Here is a 24,680-nt window from a genome sequence, read left to right on the forward strand (position 1 = left end):
AAGGGCAGCATCAGGAGTCTCCAGCCAGATTCAGAGGGTGTAGGAGATGAACATGCCATGCTAGTAAGGTACCACCACATGGCAGAGCATAAATAAGAAATATGGGTTAACGTGAAATGCAAGAGCTAGTTAGTAATAAGCCTAAACTATCGGCCAAACATTTAAAAGTACTATCAAGTCTCTGCTGCTGTCTATCTGGGAGCAGGTGGTCAGGACAGGAAAACTCCTCCTACAATCGATGACACTGTTGGTTCTTTTCTTCCCTCCTGGGTCTCTCCTTGGCCTCTCTCCCATCTTCATCCATCTCTACATATCCTCCACCATATACTGGAAATTGAACCCCCCCTTTTCTTCACCTCCCTCCTCTCTCCCCTCCTTTACCCTCTCTTCCTTTCTCTCCCTTCCCTGAGATAGGATTTTGCATTATATCCTGGGTTGGCCTCAAACTCTCCATCCTCCTGCCTCTGCCTGCTGAGTCCTATGGTGATGAGTATTCTGCACCACATCTGCCCTGTAAAACACTTTCTGAGATATACATAGTGGGCTGACAAGATGGCTCTTCAGGTAAACACTTGGCATACAGTCACCCCACAAAGCTGTCCTCTGACCTCTACACTGGAGCTGAGGCATGTGCAGGCCCCAACACACATGTTATATACACAAGTATAACAATCATAAATCAAATAAATGACAACAAAAACCCACATAGCTTTAGGTCTTAAGTGAGGGTGAGGGCAGGGATATGGGGTGAGGAAACTGCTACTTTGTAAGCTAACTGAAAGTAAAATTAAATGAATAACTAAAAAAGAAGAGTTCGCATGTTCGTTGAAAAGCCAGACCTTAAAAAAGGCGTGTAAGATCCCTCCTTCCACTCCATACTGAAGTCCTGTGGCGACTACGTAAGTTGAAAACTTTTTGCCCTAAAATGGATTAAAAAAAAAAAGACAGAATTGATATACTATTAGTCATCCTGAGCTAGAACTAGACTTTGTAACCCAAACAGGCACGATTGCAGGTTCTTTCAAGTCTTCTGGGCTCCGTAGGTGCTGTTGGGACAGAACCGGGGTCTCTGCAGGGGAACAAACAATTCAGAAGTGTTTCCAAACACCCTCGACACTGAATGCGAATGAATAACTAAAGTGAATCAACATCTACGAACTCCATGCTGGCAGCAAGAGGAAGGGGAGCTATGAAAACAGATCCTTCTAGAAGGATCTTCAATATCTATCACTGTACAGCTCAGGACCAGGTGGGGTTTTTGTTTGTTTTGTTTTGAGGCGGGTTCTCAAGCAACCCAGGCTGGTCTTGAACTCATTACATAGTGGAAGATGATGTCTTCTTGGGGGCCAGGGCTACCAAGAAGTTTATGCAGTGCTGAGTATCAAACCAGAAACTTTGTACAAGCTGGCCCAGACCCTATACTAGGTCTAGGTCTCCAAGACAGGGTTTCTCTGTGTAGCTTTGGAGACTGTCCTAGAACTCACTCTGTAGACCAGGCTGGCCTCGAATCCATAGAGATCCACTTGCCTCTGCTTCCCAAGTGCTGGGATTAAAGGTGTGTGCCGCCACCACCTGGCTATACAAGGCTTTTTTTTCTTGACCATTTCTTCTTAGAATATACAAGGCTTTTAATTGGTATGGATGCTTTGCTTTGCCCAAAGAAGTCATTGTGGCTTTTTGATACCTAGTTGTAACCAGGCCCCACTTGGTGGCATGTACCTGAAGTTCCAGCTTCTGGAGGCCAAGGTGGGAGGATTACTTGGGTCCATGCAGTGAACATAGCCTGAAAAACTGACAAAACACTGAAAAACAAGACAAAACAAAATTTTCAAAGCCCAGAGAGCCTTGTGCCATGAATGGCTAGGATGTTGTTGTTTTCTGGAGTACTGACGGTGAAGTCCAAGTCCTAAAGATACGTGACTTCTAGAAGTTTCCGTTCCCTAACATATTTCTTTTCAGAGCTGGGGATGATCCCCAGGTCGTCAAGAATGCTAGCAAGGGCTAGCATCAAACCCCACCCTGTGAGCCCCACTGAAACTTTCACTTACAGACAGTCCAGGAGGTCCCGGCCTGGAGCAGAATTTCTCAAATCTTTGCTTAATCATATTGGGAACTTATTCTCACTTGAGGGAGATTCGTGTGTGTTCGTGTGCACTTACAAACACATGCATAAGAGAGAGAGAGAGAGAGAGAGAGAGAGAGAGAGAGACAGAGACAGAGACAGAGAGAGCGCTTTCTTCCAGTAATCCATCACCAATTGAAAGTGATGTTGGGACACAGTTTTATTGTTGTTACTGTGCTGGGTTGTAACACAGGTCTCTGTGTGTTTGTGTGAGGCAAATGTCCCACCAAATGGGCACCCATATACCTTAGCGCACATGTGGGTAGCAGAGGTTAGGTCTCCGAAGTTGGTTTTCACTTGGCTCACACTCCAGGCTAGCTGGTTCATACTCCAGGCTAGCTGGTTCATACTCCAGGCTAGCTGGTTCATACTCCAGGCTAGCTGGTTCACACTCCAGGCTAGCTGGTTCATACTCCAGGCTAGCTGGTTCATACTCCACATGCTGGTTCATACTCCAGGCTAACTGGTTCATACTCCAGGCTAGCTGGTTCATACTCCACATGCTGGTTCATACTCCAGGCTAGCTGGGTCATACTCCACATGCTGGTTCATACTCCAGGCTAGCTGGTTCATACTCCACATGCTGGTTCATACTCCAGGCTAGCTGGTTCATACTCCACATGCTGGTTCATATTCCAGGCTAGCTGGTTCATACTCCACATGCTGGTTCATACTCCAGGCTAGCTGGGTCATACTCCACATGCTGGCTCACACTCCAGGCTAGCTGGTTCATACTCCACATGCTGGTTCATATTCCACATGCTGGTTCATACTCCAGGCTAGCTGGGTCATACTCCACATGCTGGTTCATACTCCAGGCTAGCTGGTTCATACTCCACATGCTGGTTCATATTCCACATGCTGGTTCATACTCCAGGCTAGCTGGTTCATACTCCACATGCTGGTTCATACTCCAGGCTAGCTGGTTCATACTCCAGGCTAGCTGGTTCATACTCCAGGCTAGCTGGTTCACACTCCACATGCTGGTTCATACTCCAGGCTAGCTGGTTCATACTCCACATGCTGGTTCACACTCCAGGCTAGCTGGTTCACACTCCAGACTAGCTGGTTCATACTCCAGGCTAGCTGGTTCATACTCCAGGCTAGCTGGTTCATACTCCACATGCTGGTTTATACTCCAGGCTAGCTGGTTCATACTCCACATGCTGGTTCATACTCCAGGCTAGCTGGTTCATACTCCACATGCTGGCTCACACTCCAGGCTAGCTGGTTCACACTCCAGACTAGCTGGTTCATACTCCAGGCTAGCTGGTTCATACTCCAGGCTAGCTGGTTTGTACTTTAAGACTAGCTGGCTCATATTCCAGGCTAGCTGGCTTGTACTCCAGACTAGCTGTCCTGAAAGTCCCAGGAGAGTCTCTCGTCTTTCCTTCCATCTCTCAGTCAAAGTGCCGGAGTTACAGATAGGTACCACCACATCCCACTTTTTATGCGGGTTCCAGGGATCAATCTCAGTTGCCAGGTTTGCACAGAAGCACTTTTTCCTGCTGAGCCATCTCAACAGCCCACCAAGGGAGAGTTCTGAGGAGGACTTGTAGCATTGTGCTCCGGGGATAGTTCCAGAATGTCCTTCTAAGGCTTGGTAGCAGGGTGGAACCAAGGGGAGAGGCTGGAGACTTTATAAGGAGGGCACAGTAGCAGGTCTTAGGTCTTTGAAGCTTGCCCTTGAAGGGGGTATTGGAGGCCTGGTCTCTCTCTCTCTCTTTCTCTTTGGTCCTCAGCCAGGAGGTGAACAAGCCTCTTTTGCTATGTGCGCCCACCAAGACATCCTACAGCACCATGCTGCCACAGGCTCAGAGCGACAGAGCCGATTGGTCACGGACTGGAACCTCCGAACAATGAGACACAATAAACTTTTCCTCTTCATGAGCTTCTAATCCTGGGCATTTTGTTGCGGCAATGGAATGCTGGCTGACACCCATGTAATTGACCCACATTCCTCTGTATGGGGACCAGTGGGTTAAACAAGGCACGGAGGCTCAGTTCTCTGGCTTCTCATAACCGCAGCAGGTAAGGTAACTCCAGAAGACTTCCTAAAGGTCATCCTGCAGACCTGCCCAGCCTCTACTAGATGGGCAGAGGCTTTCCAGGCAGAAACTAGAGAACTACACAGAAACGGAACACTGACTAAGAAAGGTCTACAGACAAAAGGATAGCTTTTATCCCCCCCCCTTTAAACTGGGCCTAGTGTACAGGCATGTAATGGAAGGATTTAGAAGGCTGAGGCAAATTCAAGCCAACAGGTCTTGGTAAAACTCTGGTGACACACGCCTTTATTTCCAGCACTCAGGAGGCAGAGGCGGGTGGATCTCTGTGAGTTTGAGGCCAGCCTGGTCTACAAGAACAGGACAGGCTCCAAAAGCCACAGAGAAACCCTGTAGCGAAAAACAAAAAACAAACAATCAAAAACCCAAAACAACAACAACAACAACCCCCCCCCCAAAAAAAATCAAATTGGGGCCAAGCACCATGGAAAACACCTTTAATACTAGCACAGGCAGATCTCTGAGTTCAAGGCTAGCCTGGACTATACATTGAGTTTCAGGACAGTCAGAGCTACCTAGTGAGACACTGTTTCAAATAGAAAAACAAAAAACAGATTTTATGGGGCTAGAGAGATGGCTAAGTTAAGAACACTTGTTGCTCTTCCAGAGAACCTAGGTGGGGTTTCCCAGCACACGCATGGCAGCTCTCACAACAATCTGTAACTCCAGCTCCAGGAAATCTAGTGCCCTCTTCTGGAGACCAAGGCAACAGGCACACACACACACACACACACACACACACACACACACACAAATATGCAGGTAAAACATATGTGCATAAACTAAAAAAAACAGATATCACAATGAATTTTTATCATTTAGAGTTAGGGGTGAGTTAATATATTTATATAATAAAGGTATTGTTTTAAAAATAAAAAGCTGCCAGGCACAGTGGTACACGCTTTTAATCCCAGCACTTGGGAGGCAGAGGCAGGAGGATCTCTGTGAGTTTGAGACCAGCCTGGTCTACAAAGCTAGATCTGGGACAGTAAGTAGGGCTGTTACACAGAGATACCCTGTCTCGAAAAACCAATCAATCAATCAATATTGATTTTAAAAGATCTATTTACACAAGAGTGTGAGGAAGACACTATTGCTCCCCTTCAGGCTACCAGGCCTCATTTTTTGTTATTAAACATTCCCATTTAGTGAATGAGGCATGTGAGTGATCAACAGGGTGGATCAACAGATATTTTTTTATTTTATTTTTTTATATTATTATTATTGGTTTTTTTGAGACAGGGTTTCTCTGTAGCTTTGGAGCCTATCCTAGAACTCGCTCTGTAGACCAGGCTGGCCTCGAATTCACAGAGATCCGCCTGCCTCTGCCTCCTGAGTGCTGGGATTAAAGGCGTGTGCCACCACCGCCTGGCTTTGTTGTTGTTTTTGAGACAGGGTTTCTCTATTGCTTTGGAGCCTGTCCTTGAACTCACTCTGCCACACTGTCTGACCTTGGTGTACATTTTAACAAAATAACAGAATTTAGACATTTAGATAATCTGGTATATTCCTTTTATTTTGCAGTCTGAGGATTTGCCTCATTGACAGCGTTCACTGCCCAGTGTGTATGAGGGCACGGCTCAATAATCCCCAGTGTCTGTCCTGCCACCAAAGTTGAAGCTGATCAGGATTTCTTTTTCCTTTCTCCCCCCCCCTTTTTTTTTTGTTTGTTTTTGTTCTTTGAGTCGGGGTTTTCTCTGTTTAGCAGTCCTATCTGTCCTGGAACTAGCTCTTGTAGACCAGGCTGGCCTCAAACTCACAGAGATCCCCCGCCTCCGACTCCTGAGTGCTGAGATTAAAGGCGTGCACCACCACCACTCACTGAACTAGGATTTCTAATCCTTTTCCAGTCTGTTTGTTTTGTTGTAGTTGTTGTTTTGAGATTGGGTCCCAGTGTGTATACCTGGCTTGCCTGGAACTTGTTATGGAGACCAGGCTGGCCTCAGACTCAAAGAATTCCACCTGCCTCAGCCGGGCGGTGGTGGCGCATGCCTTTAATCCCAGCACTCGGGAGGCAGAGGCAGGTGGATATCTGTGAGTTCGAGGCAAGCCTGGGCTACAGAGCGAGTTCCAGGACAGGCTCCAAAGCAACAGAAAAACCCTGTTTTTAAAAAAAAAAGAATTCCACCTTTCCACCTGCCTCTGCCTCCTGAGTGCTGGGATTAAAAGCATGTGTCACCGGCCACCTTGAGCTTGTTTGTTTTTGAGTAGGAATTCTTACTTTGTAGCTCAGATTTGTCTTGAATGCACCATTCTCCTGCCTCAGTTTCCTCAGTGCTGGAATGGTAGGCACGAGCCACCACCCCGGCTGTCTGTTGTTTTTATGACTATCTCCTGCTTAAGGTGTTTGTACTGCATTCGTCAAACCAATGGGATTCTTCAGGGACAGAACTGAATTTTGGAAATCCCTGGTTGTTATATCTTATGACACCACAAGGTGGCGCCTCAGAGCTGTCGGCGCTCATCATGTTGGCACCTTGGGTTTGGGAATCTGTGTAAATTGAATAGGGATAATGACAGCAGCCCCAGACTCCCAGCTTCTAAAGAGGACACACGAAAGTCTGGAAGCTAGCATTGGACACCGTAGGCAAGATGTTCAGCACCTTGCAGTACAGGCAGTTAGGCAAATCTTGAATTGCTTTTCAGTTACTATTTACTCATTACAGGGCACTTTAGTAAAAGATAAAATTATAGCACATACAACACATGCCAAACGACATATTTTGCTGCAATAGTTTTTTTTTTTTTTATGGTGGTAGTGGTCCTGGGGAATGAACCTGGGTCCTCGCCCATACCAGGCAAGCACTCTGCCATTGAATTCTATCCCAGACCTATATTTTTTTCCCTTGTTTAGAAGATTTATTTTTAATTATATGATTCAGAGGGGTTCATATGAGTCCAGGTTCCTTAAGATGATTAGAGGCATCAGATTCCCTGGGGCTGGAGCCTCCATGTAGGTGCTCCGAGCTAAATGTGGGTCCTCTGGAAGGGCGGTATGTGCTCTTAACCACTGAGTCATTTCTCCAGGCCCACCCCACCACATCAGTCCCTACCCCCAAGACAGCGTCTTGCTAAGTTAGAAAACTGGTCTTCAATTTCTTATTGTAGCCCAAACAGGCCTTGAACTTCAGAGCTATTTGAAAGAAAACATTGAGACCGAATCTAGGAACCAAGAACAAGTGATCCCTTCCTTCCCATTAAAACTGAGTTCTTTGCCCAGACCCCTTGCTTTAGGAGAGCCTTAGTTTAGCTGGGGGACCAAGACAGGGCCAGAGCATCTCTACGGATGGAATACATTGGTGGCAGCAGAAGTGGAGACCCATGGTGTTTACAGTGTTGTGATGTGTTCCGGCCCCATGAAACAGCCCTGGAAAGGCAGCGGGGCTGAGTGCACAGAGGAGAAAGTGGCCCAGGTGCCCCGCCTCACAAGGAACCCCTCCCACCCCACAATGTTCTGTGTGTCCCACTTACAGCTTTCCCAAGCTTAAGAACTATCTTCTCAGCATTGATGTGGTCCAGGAAGTTGGGGTGATGTTTTCTTCTTCGATAATCCTCTTCTGTGAAGGGAACCTCAGTGTCCTCCTAAGGGAGACACAGGTGCAAATTTAGTGCTCCAGAGCCAAGGGAGGCTGCACTGCCCAAGGGAGGCTGCACTGCTCAGTGGATGCTCAACACTACCTGGTTCCCAAGAATAAAACCCACATCTCCAGATGGCTAACACAGAGGACCCCTGCAGCCCCCACATACGAAAGTGATAGACGTTTTCTGTGATGGACATACCATAGCAAGGACTCTATAAGACCCACCAAAATGTATTCCATGGACACATGCGATTATTATGTGCCAACTGAAACAAAAAATATTCTTTAAGGAAACACAATGCTGGGCCTCCAGGCCTGTGTGGGGTGGGCCTTGCTCCTCTCGTGTGGGTTGTGTTTTGGGACAAGTAGCAAAGTCACCTTGGTGTGACCTCAAAACAATTGGAAACGAGACCCGCAGGGGTCCTTCTGGATTGTTCGATTGTTCAGGTCTGACTGCAGACTCCCAAGGAAATCATGGTTGTGGCAGTAAGCTCTCATACCAGATGTGATCTAACTTTGGGACATTACCCAGAAATCAGTCTTTCTATTGGTAACAGCTGCAAATTGAATGTTACTAAGACTGTTGTAAACCACAAGGCCAAACTGAAGCTCTGTGTATAATAAAACAGAAACCTTGTGTTTGTGTGTTTGTTTTGGACACAGGGTCTCAGGTTGCCCAGGCTGGCCTTATATTTGATAAGTACCCAAAGGGAGTTTACCCTGAACTTCTGATCCTCCTGCCTCTAATAAGAGCTAAAGTTAACCTGTAAGCCACACTTGCCAGGACAGACAACGTCCTGGAATGCTGGGGGCTGTTGGTCATGTAGGATAACAAGTCACGCGTTTTCACTTCAGTAAGCAAGGTTGGTTGTCCCAGCGGTACAGGATGTGCTTGTTCACGTACGTGTAGGTAGGAGGTGCACAGCCAGGATATACAACAGAATGTATGCTTGCCTCCTACTGGACGATGACGGGAAGGAAAGACATCCAAGGAAGCCTGGTGGGGCTGCCTTTCTGAGCACCTGACTGAAAATTCAGTGCCATTCTCTGAGAGTCTGGGTATGGACCTGGCCTGTGTCCATCTTCCCGGTCAGTATTCAATAAAGCTTGTGGACAATTTCTCCTCACGGTTTTCAGGTTTAACACCTCTACCTCCTCAGTCCTGGGGTTACAGGCCTGGACCACTATGCCCAGTTCACACTAACAAATTTAATGCTAGCTGCTTTGGGCTTATATTTACAAATCTGGTTCCCGGAAGCCTTAGACCTTTTCTTCTGTGGCTGCTGTAACCTAAGCATATGAAACCTCCAAGCTGAGGAGAGTGCTAATTCAGGATAAGAAATGGATGATGAGCAGAGGACCTGAGCCAAGGGTGGTGGCACAGGCCTTCGTTCTCAGCGCTCAGGAGGAAGAGGCAGGCAGATCCCTGGGAGCTCCAGGCCAGCAGGGGCTACATGATGAGTCCCGATCTCAAAATATGAAATATATACGTATATGGTACAGTCAATGGAGGCTGACATTTACGCAGTGATCGAGGACATTCAGGAACTTGAAAACAAACAAACAAAAAACCCACAACAGGCATAGTGGTGACTGCTTTTAGCCTCAGGACTTGGCAGGCAGAGGCAGGTGGACTTCTGAGATTGAGGCCAGTCTGGTTTACAGAGCAAGTTCCATGATGGCCATGAATACACAGAGAAACCCTGTCTCTAAAAACCAAAAATAAATAAGCAAACAAACAAATAAATAAACATTAACAATGGAAGAGTTGTGTGGCATGTAAATATTGTTTGGTTGGAACCTCCAGCTCACGCCTGCATGGTCTGAGAAGCCCCATCTCTCTGTAAACTCGGTCTTCTCAGAGAATTTCCATCAAAGAAAAGGTATCAAAAAGCCCAGTTCTGCATTCTTGGCAGGTGTCACAGCTCTTTCTCTGAAGTTTCCAGCAGTCTTAGTCCCTGCCTAAAGTGTTTAGTTTTTTGACCATACTTGGGCACAAACCCAGCTTGTGGAGGGCACATCATCACCCCTCGCCGACAAGCTATATAAGCTCCCTGCCTTATCTAGGGAGTGTGACTTCTCCAGCCTCGATCTCTGGGACTGGAGAACTCACCCAGGAATTGCTTTGCTCAAATAAACCTGTTCTTTTACTTATTCAAATCAACTTGATCTGGCTTACTGCTCTATTATTGTGGTGCAGAAAACCTATTAAACATGAACGGCAAGGTGCTCCCCCTTTGTGTGTGCATATGTGTTTTGGCAGGTGTTTGGGTTAACGTGTGTGTGGTATCTTCTGTTGCCCAGGCACTTTAACAGCTGAGTCCTCTCCTGAGCGACGAAGGACGTTTTCTATGTCAGTATATCACATCTGCAAGCTTGTTCAGTTGAGAAGAGATTCTCACAGACAGCTCCCAGCAGAATGGAGGATACGCTCTTGACTTGAAAATGGACTCTGTGAGAAATCTACAGGATGCAGCTAAAAGCATAAAGTCACGACACAGTCTGGCTCTGTGGGCCAGGTGTGGAAATCCCAGGACTCGAGAGGTGGAGGCAGGAGGATCAGGAATTCAGAGTCATCCTCGGCTGCTGACTGAGTTTGAGTTGCACTGGGCTACACGGGATCGTGTTCCCTTGACTGGAGTCAAGGCGGGAACTGGAAGAAGATGAAGAAGGTAGGAGTCAGATGGTCAGGGCTGTGGGCCATGCTGAGGACTGTAGATGATCCCGACAGCTAAAGGTCACTGGAAGGGTAGAGTTGTGCGTCTGTATGTGTGTGCACACAACCGCAATGTGTGTAAATATTCACATGTGAACATGGGCAGACAGGTGCCACGGCCTGCACGCGCAGGTGAAAACTCAGCCCTGGGTGTCAGTTCTCACTGTCCACCTGGTTTGAGAAAGGGTCTCTTTGTTGTTGTTGTTGTCGTCGTTAATGAGCCTCCATGCTAGTGGGTCCTCAAGCTTCCGGGGACCTTCTCATCTACACAGGACCTCTGAGATGACTGACCTTCCCACTATATGCTTGGCTTTAATAGGGTTCTGAAGATTCAAACTTGGCACCACTGCAGGCACCTTTGTTCAGTGCACCGTGCTCTGAGCCAGGACTGACGCTTCAGAAGCAGGCCAACAGCATGATCTGAATTATATTTTAGCAAGACTGTCATGGACCACAGATTGGAAGGAACTCATAATGCAAAGAATAGAATCTACCACTAAATAGAGATAAACCTTTGTCCTGCCCCCCAAGGATTAATACAATGGGGCAGGTCAAGAACCTGACTAGGGGACACCCCAAAAAAGGTGGCTTCACCTTAAGATGCTGTGCTTTTCCTTTTTAGAGTCTTTCCTCTCCATTGCAGCCTGATGAGCCCAGGCCACCCTGAGGTTTGGCCGGGTGTGACTGCTAATTGCTTTTCTGCTCTTCTTTCAGATACCGGACAGAACCTTGGATGCTTTCTTAGCTCGCTAACCAACACTTAGGCCTCTGTGTTGATCTTCCAAGTTCTCCTTCTCACTTGGCACCTGCCACCAGGCAGCTGCCCTCCATTCTGCCTCATCTCAAGCAGCCTGGCTTTGTTCCTTTTCTTTACCATTTTCCTCCTCCCTTCCGGGCAGCGGTTTGCCTGTCCTGAGGTTTTCCTCTTAAATGAATTCCCTGTCCTCAATGCTTCTTCTCTTTGTGTCATCTCAGAAATTCTTTTGGGGCTGGAGAGATGGCTCAGAGGTTAAGAGCATTGCCTGCTCTTCCAAAGGTCCTGAGTTCAATTCCCAGCAACCACATGGTGGCTCACAACCATCTATAATTGGGTCTGGTGCCCTCTTCTGGCCTGCAGGTATACACACAGACAGAATATTGTGTACATAATAAATAAATAAATATTTTAAAAAAAGAAATTCTTTTATTAATGAACCTCACCAGGGAACCCCATCTTCCAAGGGTCATTTGGTGGCTCTGTTGGGACTCTCCAAGATTTCCAGCAATACTTCTTTCCTTCACTTTAATGCTTTGATGGACAGAGAAAATAAACCCATTCCTGTACCCCTGATGACATCACCACAGGAAGAAACAGCCATCCAGCAATTTTCATAGTCGGGGAAACTGACAGCTGAGCCTTGGGCTAGAAAGTTGCCATGGATACAAAGAAAACTAGATGGGCTAGTGATAACATTTTGAATGATGAATTAAGAGCATGGATAAATGGATGGATGGGTGGATGGGTGAGTGGAAGAAAGGGTGGATGGGTGGGTGGGTGGGTGGATGGGAGAGGGGTTGGAGCAAACCCAATACTGGGGATTTTCTTAGGAGGACAGAGAAAATTATCTTGTGAAGAAAAATGTAGCTACTCCATCATTCTGTGTACTTTACAGATCCTGGACAAATTACATATTCCATGATTGGCTGTCCTTTAGCATCATATGTCCAACCCATAGACGGGATTGTCAGATTATAAAGAAATAAATAGGACATCCAGGGTAAACAAATGAATGCATTTTTAGAGTATGTACACTGAAAGAATATTTGTGTTAAACTTAGTCCTACTTATCTGAATCTTAAACAGACTGACTGTTCTTGGCTAGCTAGTTGTCTGGGACAACTAGAATCTGCTAGTTACTCCTGTTTCAACAGTTTGACTAGGTTGCATCGTCTCTGGTTTCTTTACTCACCCACAGAACACAGCTAGATCTTATACACAAACACAGGCCAACAGGATGGCTTAGTAAGTGAAGGTACCTTCTGCCAAGCCTGAAGACCAGAGTCCTGCAAATGCGTCTTATAAGTAATAGCTTTTCAGTATGGAAAGCCAAGAACCACTGTCAGTGCTGGTGTGAGAGACCCTGTGCATCATTCACACTGTTGTGATGGCTGAGGAAACTCCATTTTGTATTAGGCATCCATCTTGGTCCCTAATAACTCTTGTCTTGGCTTCAAGTCCCTGGAAGGTAAGTTCCCGTTCCCGTTAACCCTGACACAGTGACTCCTCAACCCAGGAATATGCAGCCCTGACCATCTACTTGTAATATGACCCAGTATAATCTGGGCTTTTTGTTTGTTTGTTTTTGTTTTATTTATTTATTTTTCTTTCCTCCTCCTCCTCCTCCTTCTCCTGGAGACAGGGTTTCTTTGTGTAACAGTCCTGGCTGTCTTGGAACTCACTCTGTAGACCAGGCTGACTTTGAATTTGCAAAGATCCACCTGCTTCTGCCTCCCGAGTGCTGGGATTAAAGATATGCGCCACCACTGCCTGTCTATCTGGGTTTTTGTTTTTGTTTTTTGTTGTTTGTTTGTTTTTGACTTTTTATGCAGACATTCAAGGACTATTTTGAGGTTGCCTTGTCTACATGATCTTGGCAGAGCAGAACAGCCTTGGCTTGCTTGTGCAGATAATCAAGGTCTTCTTGTGGTTTTTGCCTTTAGAAATCCTTCCTTCATCCCCCTTAGAGACGTGGCAGTCTCTAGTTTGGCTCAGAGATTGCTGTCCTGCTAGCAGTATCAATAAATTTAACTAATTATCATCCAGATTGTGTCAGTGGTCTTTTCCAGGGGCGAGGGATGTCTCGAACTCCATAACATCGTCATCCCTTCAGACTGAGGTGGGACTATTCACACCAACTGATGTCCCTTGAGGAGCTAGTGTGATTCTCCTCGGAGTGAGAGGCCATCACACAGCCACAAAGGCTCTGCAACAACAGCAAAGGACAACCAAGAAGCAGCAGTGTTGGAAGAAGGCACGCTTTTGGTCACACTGTAACAGCTGTCATTGGCGGGCATGCGTACGGCCATATTTGGCTTGCTGGGTTGGGTTCTCAGCAGTCTTCCTTCCTCTCATGTCACACCAACCCTCGGGGAGCACCACGCTGTGATCTCGGGAAGGCTCCTGCCACCGGGCAATTAGAACTTTGGCTCCATGACAACTGTGAAGGCCCATCTTCACTGTCAGTTTGACCATATTCGGACTCATTTGGGAGAGCCACTGCGGGGCAAACCCGTGAGGGCATTTCCAGAGAATGATCTGAGAGGGAAAAGCCACCGGGGGTGGGGGGTGGGGTCCCTGACTGAATGAGGAGAAAAGGGGCTCAGCAGCGGCTGTCAGTCATCTCTGCTTCCTGATGACAGACACAGTGTGACCAGCCGCCTCCGACTCTGCCATACCTTCTACTCCCTGGTGGTTCAGAGACCTTCTGTGAGTCACAACAGATCTACTTCTTCTGCTAGGCGTGGTGGCACACACCCTAATCTCTGCGCTAGGGAAGCCGAGGCAGACAGGTCCCTGTAAGTTTAAGGACAGACTGAACTGCATAGCTGTTTTAAGCCAGCCAAGGTGAATGGTGAGACCCTGTCTCAAAAGACAAAGCAACAGCCGAGTGGTGGTGGTGCATGCCTTTAATCCCCCCACTAGGGAGGCAGAGGCAGGTGGATCTCTGTGAGCTCGAGCTCAGCCTGGTCTATAGAGTGAGTTTCTGGATAGCCAGAGCCACACAGAGAAATCCTGTCTCCAAAAGAAAAGAAAAGAAAAGAAAAGAAAAGAAAAGAAAAGAAAAGAAAAGAACCAAAACAAATGAACTTTCTCAACCTGCTTTTTTTTTTTATAGATATTCTGTCAGAGCAAGGAGAGAAGTAACCAATGTAACAACCATCTTGGAGCCTTATCATAAATATGGTCAAGCCTTGACCAAAGCATTGCTATATAGCAGCATTGCCTAACAGGCAGCATTTTTTCAGTATTTTTAAAAATGTGTCTATTTTATTTTATGTGCATTAGTGTAACTGTGTCAGAGTCTCTGGAACTGGAGTTACATACAGGCTGCTGTATAGGTGCTACATAAGTGCTGGGACTCGAACCCAGGTCCTATGGAAGAACAGTCAGTGCTCTTAACCACTGAGCTATCTCACCAGTTCCCGGGTGGCATGTTCAAATTCTTGGTGGTTGAGGCTGGGGATGTAGCTCTGTGGCAGGGTGCTTGTCTAGACCTAAACCCTGGGTTTGAGTCTTAGTACCACTTAAAAACTGAGCATGGCCACGAATGCCTATAATCCCAGCTCTCTGGGCATAGAGCTAGAAGGATCTGAAATTAGAGCCATCTTTGGCTGTAGAGAGAATTTGAGGCCAGCCTGGACTATATGAGGTGCTGACTCGGAAAACAAAACACACTTAAAAACCACCAAGTCTTGGTGGTGTGTGAAATGACAAACTCCCCTAGGTCTGAATGAGTTAGAGTTGATGAGCTCCACTGAATGCAGGAGATGAGTTGGGGCCCGGGCGTGTAGGGATACACAGTGAAGACAGGCTAGCAGTGCACTCACAGGGTCCAGAGGTCTGGATCTCGCCCACGTCATCACTGTTGACAGCAGGATGAATATCTTTCTCTTCTCAAAATGGGCGACTTCTTCATTCATTGCTGTGGGGCCAAAACATAGAGCAGTCGTTTGAATCCACGTAAGAGCGGTCTTGCTTTGTTTGAAACATTCCAGCTCTATTTTAATATGTGAGTTACTTGGGTGTGGGTATATTCATGTGACTGCAGGGGCCAGCAGACCTCAAAGTATCCAATCTCCCTGGAGCTGGATTTACCCCCTCGCGGAGGGGGTAAAGGCTGAGGTACTGCTTGAGGACAGAGGTCCTGCCAACCCCAGGCACACTCTCAGTCCTGGTAGGAGGCTCCCTACACACTGAGGTGCTGGAGTACTAGCTGGGAAAATGCAGGACTCACCCTCAGGTGGGAGAGCGTGACTGGACTCAGCCTGGGGACACCGTGCCAGGCTTTCATGCTAATCCCAATCCCAAACATTACTTTGACACTTTGCTTGTTTTTACCTCTAGTAAGAACATCACCCTCTTACATTAGCTCTGCGCTCTCAGCTTTTCCTCTCTGCTGTGCTTCCCTTTGGCCCGCTTTGTGAGTATGTGTCACGTTTCTAGGGCTATAACTGGGTCACCTTTTAAAATAACATCTGACACTTATAATAGGTTGAACATGTCTGCCTCTTCCCCCACAGAAGCACTCCTGTATGCAAATGTTTTCTGCCAGGAGTTTGTTCTTTTCTCCTGTGCCATCTTGCCTTCGTTTCACTGTATCCATGACAGGTGAGGCAGAAGAATTCTAAAACAACTCAAAATAACAAAATGTTGGTAAAAACTAGTACTTGTTAGGGAGGGAGGTTGGTTCTTTTGGATTGGTTCTCTCTCTCTCTCTCCCTCTCCCTCTCTCTGTCTCTCTCTCTGTTTCTCTCTCTCTCTGTCTCTATCTATCTATCTATCTATCTATCTATCTATCTCTATCTCTTTCCCTGTTCTCTAGTCTGGCCTCCATCTAGCTATGTAGCAAAGGATGATCTTGAACTTCTGATTCTGTCTCCACCTCCAAACTGCTAGGGTTATGGCCTGTAATCCCAGCACTCGGGAGGCAGAGGCAGGCAATTCTGTGAGTTCGAGGCCAACCTGGTCGACAAGAACTAGTTCCAGGACAGGCTCCAAAGCTAGAAATCTCTGTCTCGAAAAACCAAAAACTAAAAACCAAAAAAACCTTCTTTCCTTTTAAAAAATTATTGACTTTTATTTTATGTGTGCAAGTGTTTTTTTTTTTCTGTATGGATGCATGCACTTCATACATATGCAGTGGGAGAAGGCCAGAAGGACTGGAGAGGAGGTTCAGTGGTTAAGGGCCTGCCACCTTGACTACCCCACCATAAACTAAGCCAGAATAAACCCTTCCTCCCTTGAGCTGCTCTTGCCAGGGTTTGTATATATGTAACAGCAGCAGTAAAGAAACTAAGACACCAAGCTACACAGTAAGACCCACCTCCAAAGACACACCAAACAGAAGCAGCCATGATAGAGCACACTCTCAGACTCCTGGGTCTCCACCCACAGGTACAATTCACGCACACACACTTCAAACTTTAGGCACTTCTCAGACCAGGTCTTCAGTGACACTCAGAGTGGCTGTGTCAGTTGGGAGGTGGGAGGACAGTGTTTCCCACCCCATGCAGTTCCTCATAGCTCACTGACCGGAGACTGCCCAGACGGCTTCCTCCACCTGCTGCACGTTTTCGGTGATGTTATAGATGACAACGTCACACTCGAGCAGACGTGTGAGGAGGTCTTCTCGGGAGATAGCCTGAAAAGGAGAGCCACGGTCCCTTTGTGTCGACAGGTCGACAAGGGAACGTCTAGATGGACTGATGGCCTCCAAATTAGGTCCCCGTCCCCACCCCAGGACAGCCAGATACAGAGCATTTGCAGAGGCGTGCCTATTAAAATGAAATCTTGGCTCTCTTTTGTGTGTAATTCACAAGTAACAAAGGCATCATTGAAAACAGCCTGGAATATGGGCTGGGGAAATGGCTCAGGCGGTAATGCCCCTGCCTCGCAAGTCTGAGGACCTGAGTTCGGTATTCAGACCTTGCATAAAAACGAGTGCTGGCTTGGATGGTTCCCGCTTGCAATGCTGGGGAGATGGAAGCGGGAGGATCCCTGGGGGTTCCCCACTACCCAGCCTAGCCTACTGGGTGAGAGACTGCCTCAGAGGAGGAAGACACCCAGCACTGTCTTCCGGTTTCCACACAGGCGGCCATGTGTACCTTCAGCCCCTCTCAGGTCCTTTGGAATTCATCGCTCTGATTTGCTTGGGCAACTAGAACAAAGTGCAAGGCCCCGAGTGTCTTAGGTAACAGACATGCACCACCACTGTCTTAGGGTGACTGTTGCCGGGATGAAACCCCCTGAGCAAAGCAACTCGGGGAGGAAAGGGTTAATTTCACTCGCAGTTCAATATAACCGCTCATTATCAAAAGCAGTGAGGGTAGAAACTCACACAGGGCAGGAACCTGGAGGCAGGAGCTGGGGCAGAGGCCACGGAGGGGAGCTGCTTACTGGCTTGTTCCCTATGGCTAGCTCAGCCTGCTTTCTTATAGAACCCAGGATCACCATCTGTCCAGGAATGGCTCCACCCACAATGGGCAGGGCCCTCCCCCATCAATCACTAATTAGGAAAATGTGTGTGTACTGTTCAATTTTATGGAGGCATTTTCTTTTTTATTAATAAAATTCATTCATGCGATGTGCTTTTCACATCATGTATCTTATCCCCTTCATTTCCCGTCCCTCAGCATCTGCCCTCCACCCTTGCACCCTCCCCCAAAGAAAACGAAATTCAAGAGAAAAAAAGTAAAGAAAACAAAATGAGAAAAGAAAAAGGGCAAGGAATTGAAAATCTCTTGGTGGCAGCTGCCATGCGACCTAACAAGTCACAGCATATTCTCCCTGGTCCATACATCTCTACTTGCAAGTGTTCCCTGCAAAGAGTCATTGGTCTGGTTTGAGGTCCCTGGTCTCCACTACATGTTCGATGCTGGGCCCCCACTAGGACTCTTCCTGGACATCCTGCTGGTGCCCTGTGTTGTGGAGATTCTGCAGCTTTGGGTCTCTTCACTTGCTCCAGCAGATCATAGATGGGGCGGATGTTGGGATGAGCCAAGTCATAACCCTGGGTCTGGGCCTGGGAAGCTGTAGGGTCGTTTCAGCCAGATGGGAAACAGAGATAGCTGTCCCATGTTCACGATTTCAGGGCTAGCTCATGTGCACCTCCCCTAACAGGGCTGGATTTGTTGAGCTGTCCTGGTGAGGTGCTGGGCTTGCTCTCCAGAGTGTTGCAGCTGGTGGGGGTCTGGAACAGCTGTCCAGCTCTTCCACCTGCCCTGGGCATTGATGGGTGGGTAGAGAGCTTCTTTTTTCTTAATTAAGGTTTCCTCCTCCCAGATGACTTTAGCTTGTGTCAAGTTGACATAAAACCATCCAGCACAACCACCATCTAGAGAGTGATTCTCAACCTATAGGTCGAGACTCCACTGGGGATCAAATGACTCTTTCACAGGGGTCACCTAAGACCACTGGGAAACAGATATTTACATTACAGTTTCTAACAGTAGCCAAATCACAGCTATGAAGTAGCAACAAAAAAAAATTTTTTTCGAGACAGCGTTTCTCTGTAGTTTTTGGTGCCTGTCCTAGAACTAGCTCTTTTAGATCAGGCTGACCTCAAACTCATGGAAATCTGCCTGCCTCTGCCTCCCTAGTGCTGGGATTAAAGGCATGCGAAACCAGCACCCGGCACAACGAAAATAATTTTATGACTGGGGGGGTCATCACAATGTGAGGAACCGAATTAAAGGATCACAGCATCAGGAAGGTCGAGAACCACTGCTCTGGAGGCTCAATTCCAAGGCCAAGGTGTCCCAAGCAAGTCGGCTCCAGCCAGGTGGAGGGAAGAATCCACTTTTCCCCTCTCCTTTAGCTCCCAGGGAGGAACGGCAATGGCTGCTATTGGGGAGCTTCACAGGTACACGGCTCCCATATCTGCCTTGAAGCTCTCACCATATGTTCCCACTGTGGGCTCTGCCTTGCCTGGTCAGTCCAGACAAAGAGCCTTAAAGATGTCTGTATCAGCTGGGTGGTGGTGGCGCATGCCTCTAATACTAGCACTTAGGAGGCAGAGGCGGGTGGATCTCTGTGAGTTCAGGGCCAGACTAGTCTACAGAGCAAGTTTCAGGATAGCCAGGGTTGTTATGTGGAGAAACCCTGTCTCAAAAAAAACAAAACAACAAAAGAAACAGACAAAAAAGAGGCTGATATCATAGGTTGAGTTGTCTCTTCTCCCTGAAAGGACACTGTCTTAGTCAGTGTTCTAGTGCTGTGAAGAGACACCATGGCCAAGACAACTCATAAAATAAAGCATTTAATTGGGGGCTTGACTCAGTTTTAGAGGGTTAGAGTCCTTATCCATCATGGTGGGGAGTATGGGAACAGGAAGGCAGCCAAGGTGCTGGAGCAATAGCCAAGAGTTCTCATCTGATCCACAAGCAGCAGGCAGGAAAAAGGCCGGACCTGGTACAGGCTTTTGAAACTGAAAATTCCGCCCCCAGGGACACACCTGCTCCAACAAGGCCACACCTCCTAATTCTTCACAAACAGAGCCACCAACTGGGAATCGAGCATTCAAACGTTAGAGCCCAAGGGGGCCATTCTCACTCAGACCACCCCAGATGTGTTGATGTCCTAATTCCTAGTACTTCAGTTTGTAACCTTATGTGAAGACATGGTTTTTGTTACGGCTTCAATTTGGGATGACTCAATGGGCTCACGCATTTGAACACTGGCCCTCATTTGTACTGAATCTCCCAAGTGCTGGTATGAGTCACCATGACCAGCTGTGATACAGGTCTCAATAATACATTTCTTTCACTTAGTAACTGTCATAGGTAATGGGTTAATTTTTTTTAAGGATTTAAATATTTATTTATTTATCATGCATACCATGTTCTGCCTGCATGTATGCCTGCAGGCCAGAAGAGGACACCATATCTCATTATGGATTGTTGTGAGCCACTCTGTAGGTGCTGGGAATTTTACCTGGGTCCTCCGGAAGAGCAGCCAGTGCTCTTAAGTGCTTAGCCATCTCTCCAGCCCCAGTGGGTTTTATGAGGTAAACAGAGGGTTTAGAGAGTAATGGGTCAGGTGGACCAAGAGTTACCCTGGAAAAGAGGGGAGCTCTTCTAGGGGTAGAGAAATGTCTCCCAGTGAGGATAGGGTCCAGTTTGTCAGGTGAAGGTGGTACAACTGCTCATTGGCAGATGAAAGGCATGTGAGCCCCCAGGAGTTCATGACCCCACACTCTTTCCTGTAAGGTACGTTCATGTTGCCTTGTGACTGATGCTTCACAGAGAGAAGATTTTTTTATGAGTTTGGAAGTCAAAACTAGACACATCTCTTCCAAGAATATCTCATTTAAATTCTTTGCTTATGGTCCCAAATTTAATATGGAGACTTTAAATTGTGGTCTTCTCTATCACAGTAGGAAGATGAGTCCTGGATTGGGGAGATGGTTCAGTAATTGCTGCACAATCATGAGGACCTGAGTTCGGATCCCCCGGCACCCATGTTAACCTGGATGCAGTAGAGTGATGTATGCAGAAGTATGAAGAGATGGGATCCAGAAGGATCACTGGATGCCCACGGGCCAGCTAGCCTGGTGTAGGCAGCAAAGTCCAACCAAGCAACCTTGTCTTAAAGCATAAGGCAAATATTTCCTCCTCTGACTTCTATATGTGCACTGTGCCATGCACACTGTTATGGTTTTCTGTCCCTTTAAGAGACAAGCCATGCCCACTCCCTCCCCATCCGCTGAGGCAGGCTGATCTTCAGCTTCCGGCCTGAGCTTGCTCTCTTTTCCATCTGCCTCTCTCCACACTTCTCCACTTCCCCCCTTCTCTGTCTCTTTCTCTCCCCCCGCTCTGTCCCCTCTTCTCCCTTCCCCCTTCATAACCCCCTGAATAAATATTCAACCTCACTCTGCATGTCGTGTCTATCCATGTCTCTGTCTCCTGCCCGCCTGCCATGTGTCTCCCTGCCTGGGACCAGCCACTGCTCAGGGACTGGCAGTGGTCTCTGCCTGGGACTGGCTGCTCGCAGGGCCTACTGCCACCGGGGATCTTGCAGCATTAAAAAAAAATTATAAAACACACGCCTGCAGTAACACACATGGACGAAATGCAAAGATTTAAACAAAGATATTTCCCATGTCCTGTCATGTAAGCTTGTCTGCAGAACAGAAGGGCTGAAGAGAAGAGGTAACGGACTGCTAATAGGTTGGTACCAAAGGGAGGCTACCCTTGTCAGGTCCTACGGAATGCCCCGGGGGCTTACTGAGTATGTCTCCACAGCATAGTCAGGCCTGGAACTCTCTGGCTTGGCCAAGGTGCCCACGATCTGGAACGTGCCCTCTTTCGCTTTTGCGTTGGAAGCTTCTGGGGCTGCTGACTTTGTTTCGTCTTCTTCTTCTTCCTCTTCTGTAATCTCTTCCAGTGAAGCCCCGGCAACGCAGTTAGAGAGGAACTGTAAGAGAACGGAGATGTCCTGGGTGCCAAGCAGAGCTTTGAGCCAGGGAAACCAGTGAGTGATGGTTCTAGACTCTTGCCTTTAATGGGTACCCCATGGACTGAGAATCAGGGTCGCAAGGCTCATGTGATGATGCTCACAACACAGGGCATTGGCCACATAGGAGAGGACATTGACTAGCTGCTGACACAGGTGCAGAGTGTCAGCAATGCTTCCTTTAGCACTAGGCAGAGCTGGACTAAGTGGTTTTAGAGCTGGTGAAAGCGGCTGCCTTATTCAGGGGGTACAGCAGTGTGCAATGGGAGCACCTGAGGAAATTTAATAGTAGTTTGCCAGAGGAGTATGGTGGCATAGGCCTTTAATCCCAGCACTCTGGAGGCAGGTGCATCCCTGTGTTCAAGGCCAGCCTGGTCTACATAGCCAGTTCCAGGACAGCCAGGGCTACACTAAAAAACCAAACATATAAAGATCAGTTTGCCTGTCCTTTACCCTTCCTTCTCTCTCTCCCTTCCTCCCTCCTCCCCCAGCTTCTCTCTTTGTTGTTTGCTCTTGAAGCAGAAGAAGAGTAGCACGTATTTCAGGATGGCCTTGAACTTGCTACATAGCCAAAGGTGACCTCAACCCTGAATGCTCCAGCCTCTGCCTTCAGACTGTTATCACTGTCATGCACACCAAACTTGTTTTGTGCCCGGCAGGCAAGCACTCTGCTGGTTCCGCTACATCCCCAGTCTAAAACTGTCAGATGGTTATGTTAATGAACAAAAACAGATGAAATTAAATTTAAAACATTATTTTAGTACTGGGGATCAAAAGCAGGTCCTTGCATGTGCTGACCAAGATCACTGCCTCATCCTTTAGTCCTAAATGTTTTACTTAATCTAATAAACTCAAAGCACTTTTTATCAGTTTAATATATAACCAGTATAAATTATTATGGTTGTAGTGTATTTTATTTATTTTTGTCTTTTGGACTCAGGTTTTCGCTGTGATGTTCTGGCTGTCCTGGAACTCACCAGGCTGGCCTTGAACTCAGAGATCCACCTGCCCCTGTTTCACTAGTGCTGGGATTAAACGTGTGCGCCACCACTGTCTGGCTTGTGATTTATTTATTTATTTGGGTTTCTTCAAGACAGGGTTTCTCTGTAGCTTTTGACCCTGTCCTGGAACTAGCTCTTGTAGATCAGGCTGGCCTTGAACTCTCAGAGATCCACCTGCCTCTGTCTCCTGAGTGCAGGGATTAAAGGCATGTGCCACCACTGCCCAGCTTGTGATGTATTTTAAACACAAGACTTCACACATGCTATGCAAATGCTCTACCACAGAAATGTTTCTATTGTGGGTTATTCACCAGAGAAGACTGCTCACTCAGTTATGGGTTTAAACCAATAGAAAGTCTTTAGTAGCCGGCTGGCGACTGCATTGGGTGTTCAGGATCCCATTGAGCCTTTTTTGGGATGGGCTTTTAAGCACAAAAGCCATGTTCTAGGTTAACATATTTCAGTTAACAAAAACAGTTAATTAGAAGCAGAACTATGAAAGCTTAACAGCAAGGTTAGTACATTTTGAGATGTTCCCAGAACTATGTGGACTTTGGCAGATTAGGCCTTTGTTTTAGTTTTGGCAGGTGATGCTGCCTGTGCACTGAATTTTACAGCCTGAACGGTACATCCCGGAGCCAGCTGTGCTAAGGTCTCAGGGCCTACTGAGGTCTGGGGCCCTGCTACATTTTCCAACCTCTATAAGAACTGATGAGATGTTTTACTCCTTACTGTTCTCAAAGACAATATCTCGTTATGCAGCAGAGGCTAGCCTCAGCTTCTTAAAGCTGGAGTTGCAGGGGTGTTTCCTTTTTGTCTATTGTTGATCTTCAAGATTCAATATGCATTTAAGCTTACAGTGTTTCTCTTTGGGGACTGAATAAAAAATCAGAATAATGATGTTGGCTAAGATTTATCTGTTTAATTTTTAACATTCAATCTGTAATGTAAAACCTCTATCTTATTCCAGTGTCAGTTAAAACATTTAATCGCTATGAAAAGAGGCCAACTAAGATTGTAAGAGAACAAAAGAAAAAAGAAAATAGGAGAAAAACATGTCGTAAAGATATATCCAACTTCGAAGAGAGCTGCTTTCTTGGTGTCTTCCCAGCCTTTGCTGCTGCGCACTTGCACACAGCAAGTTGCTTGTTCTGGTGGGAGCGTCCCTGTCAAAGGGAAAGCTTTAGCTGTCCATTTACACGCCCTTCTGTCTATTCTAGGGCTACATTCGTGTAGCCATCCAGGCAGGCAGTGGCCCCTCGATAATCCATGCCAGAATTTAACTTCACCACTGGTCATCTCATGATTTGTTTTCACCAGTCACTGGGGTTTGCTTCCACAGACTCATTTTTAACAATTTTGGGAGGCAGGAAACCTGAGTTCTAATCTCATGTGCCAAGATTTACTTATTTTATGCCTGGGAATGTTTGCCTGTGTGTATATATGTGCACCATGTGCATGCAGTGCTCACAGAGGCCAGGAGAGGGCGACAGATCATCTTGGACTGGAGTTACTTGGTGAGCTGCCATATGAGTGCTGAAAATGGAACCTGAGTCATCTGGAAGAGAAGCTGGTGCTCTGAACCCTGAGCCATCTCTCCAGCCTCTCTTTAGGCAAAGAACAATTTAAGATAACAGCTCCTAGGTGTTCTGTCTGGGGATCTTTGTGTGTGTGTGAGTGCGAGTGTGTGTATAGGCTAGAGGTAGCAAAGCATCTTTCTCTTTATGGCTCCACTGAATTTTCGAGACAGGGTCTCTCGCTGAACTTGGAGCTTGTCATCTCAGCTAGACTGCTGGGCAGCAAGCTCCAGGATCTCCCTGACTGCTTCCCAGTGCTACTACCGGCCCAGCTTTTACTTCATCAAGTGATCAAGTCCTCATGCTTGTGCCTCAAGTGCCATCTCCCACTGGGCTGTCCCCCAACCCTCCTTGAGGTGAGGAGGCTCCCCACTAGGAACCTGGTCAAAATTTGTGCCTATCACA

The 24,680-nt window shown here is 47.1% G+C and overlaps 1 protein-coding gene across 2 annotated transcripts in view; it reads right to left on the bottom strand.

The window, feature by feature from the left end:
- Positions 1-24,680, bottom strand: part of Ak7 (adenylate kinase 7) — a 66,755-nt gene that overhangs the window by 41,609 nt on the left and 466 nt on the right. For both annotated transcript variants that reach the window (XM_041633372.1, XM_041633371.1), the window contains exons 2-6: positions 21,470-21,658; positions 16,778-16,886; positions 15,073-15,167; positions 7,660-7,770; positions 840-920 (exon numbers count right to left, since the gene is read on the bottom strand). In XM_041633372.1, the coding sequence (XP_041489306.1) occupies positions 840-920; positions 7,660-7,770; positions 15,073-15,167; positions 16,778-16,886; positions 21,470-21,658 (585 nt within the window). The remainder of the gene's footprint in view (positions 1-839; positions 921-7,659; positions 7,771-15,072; positions 15,168-16,777; positions 16,887-21,469; positions 21,659-24,680) is intronic.

Source organism: Microtus oregoni, unplaced genomic scaffold (genome assembly GCF_018167655.1).
Source record: "Microtus oregoni isolate MIOR12 unplaced genomic scaffold, Mior012 000043F_ref0000047, whole genome shotgun sequence".
NCBI lineage: Eukaryota > Metazoa > Chordata > Mammalia > Rodentia > Cricetidae > Microtus > Microtus oregoni.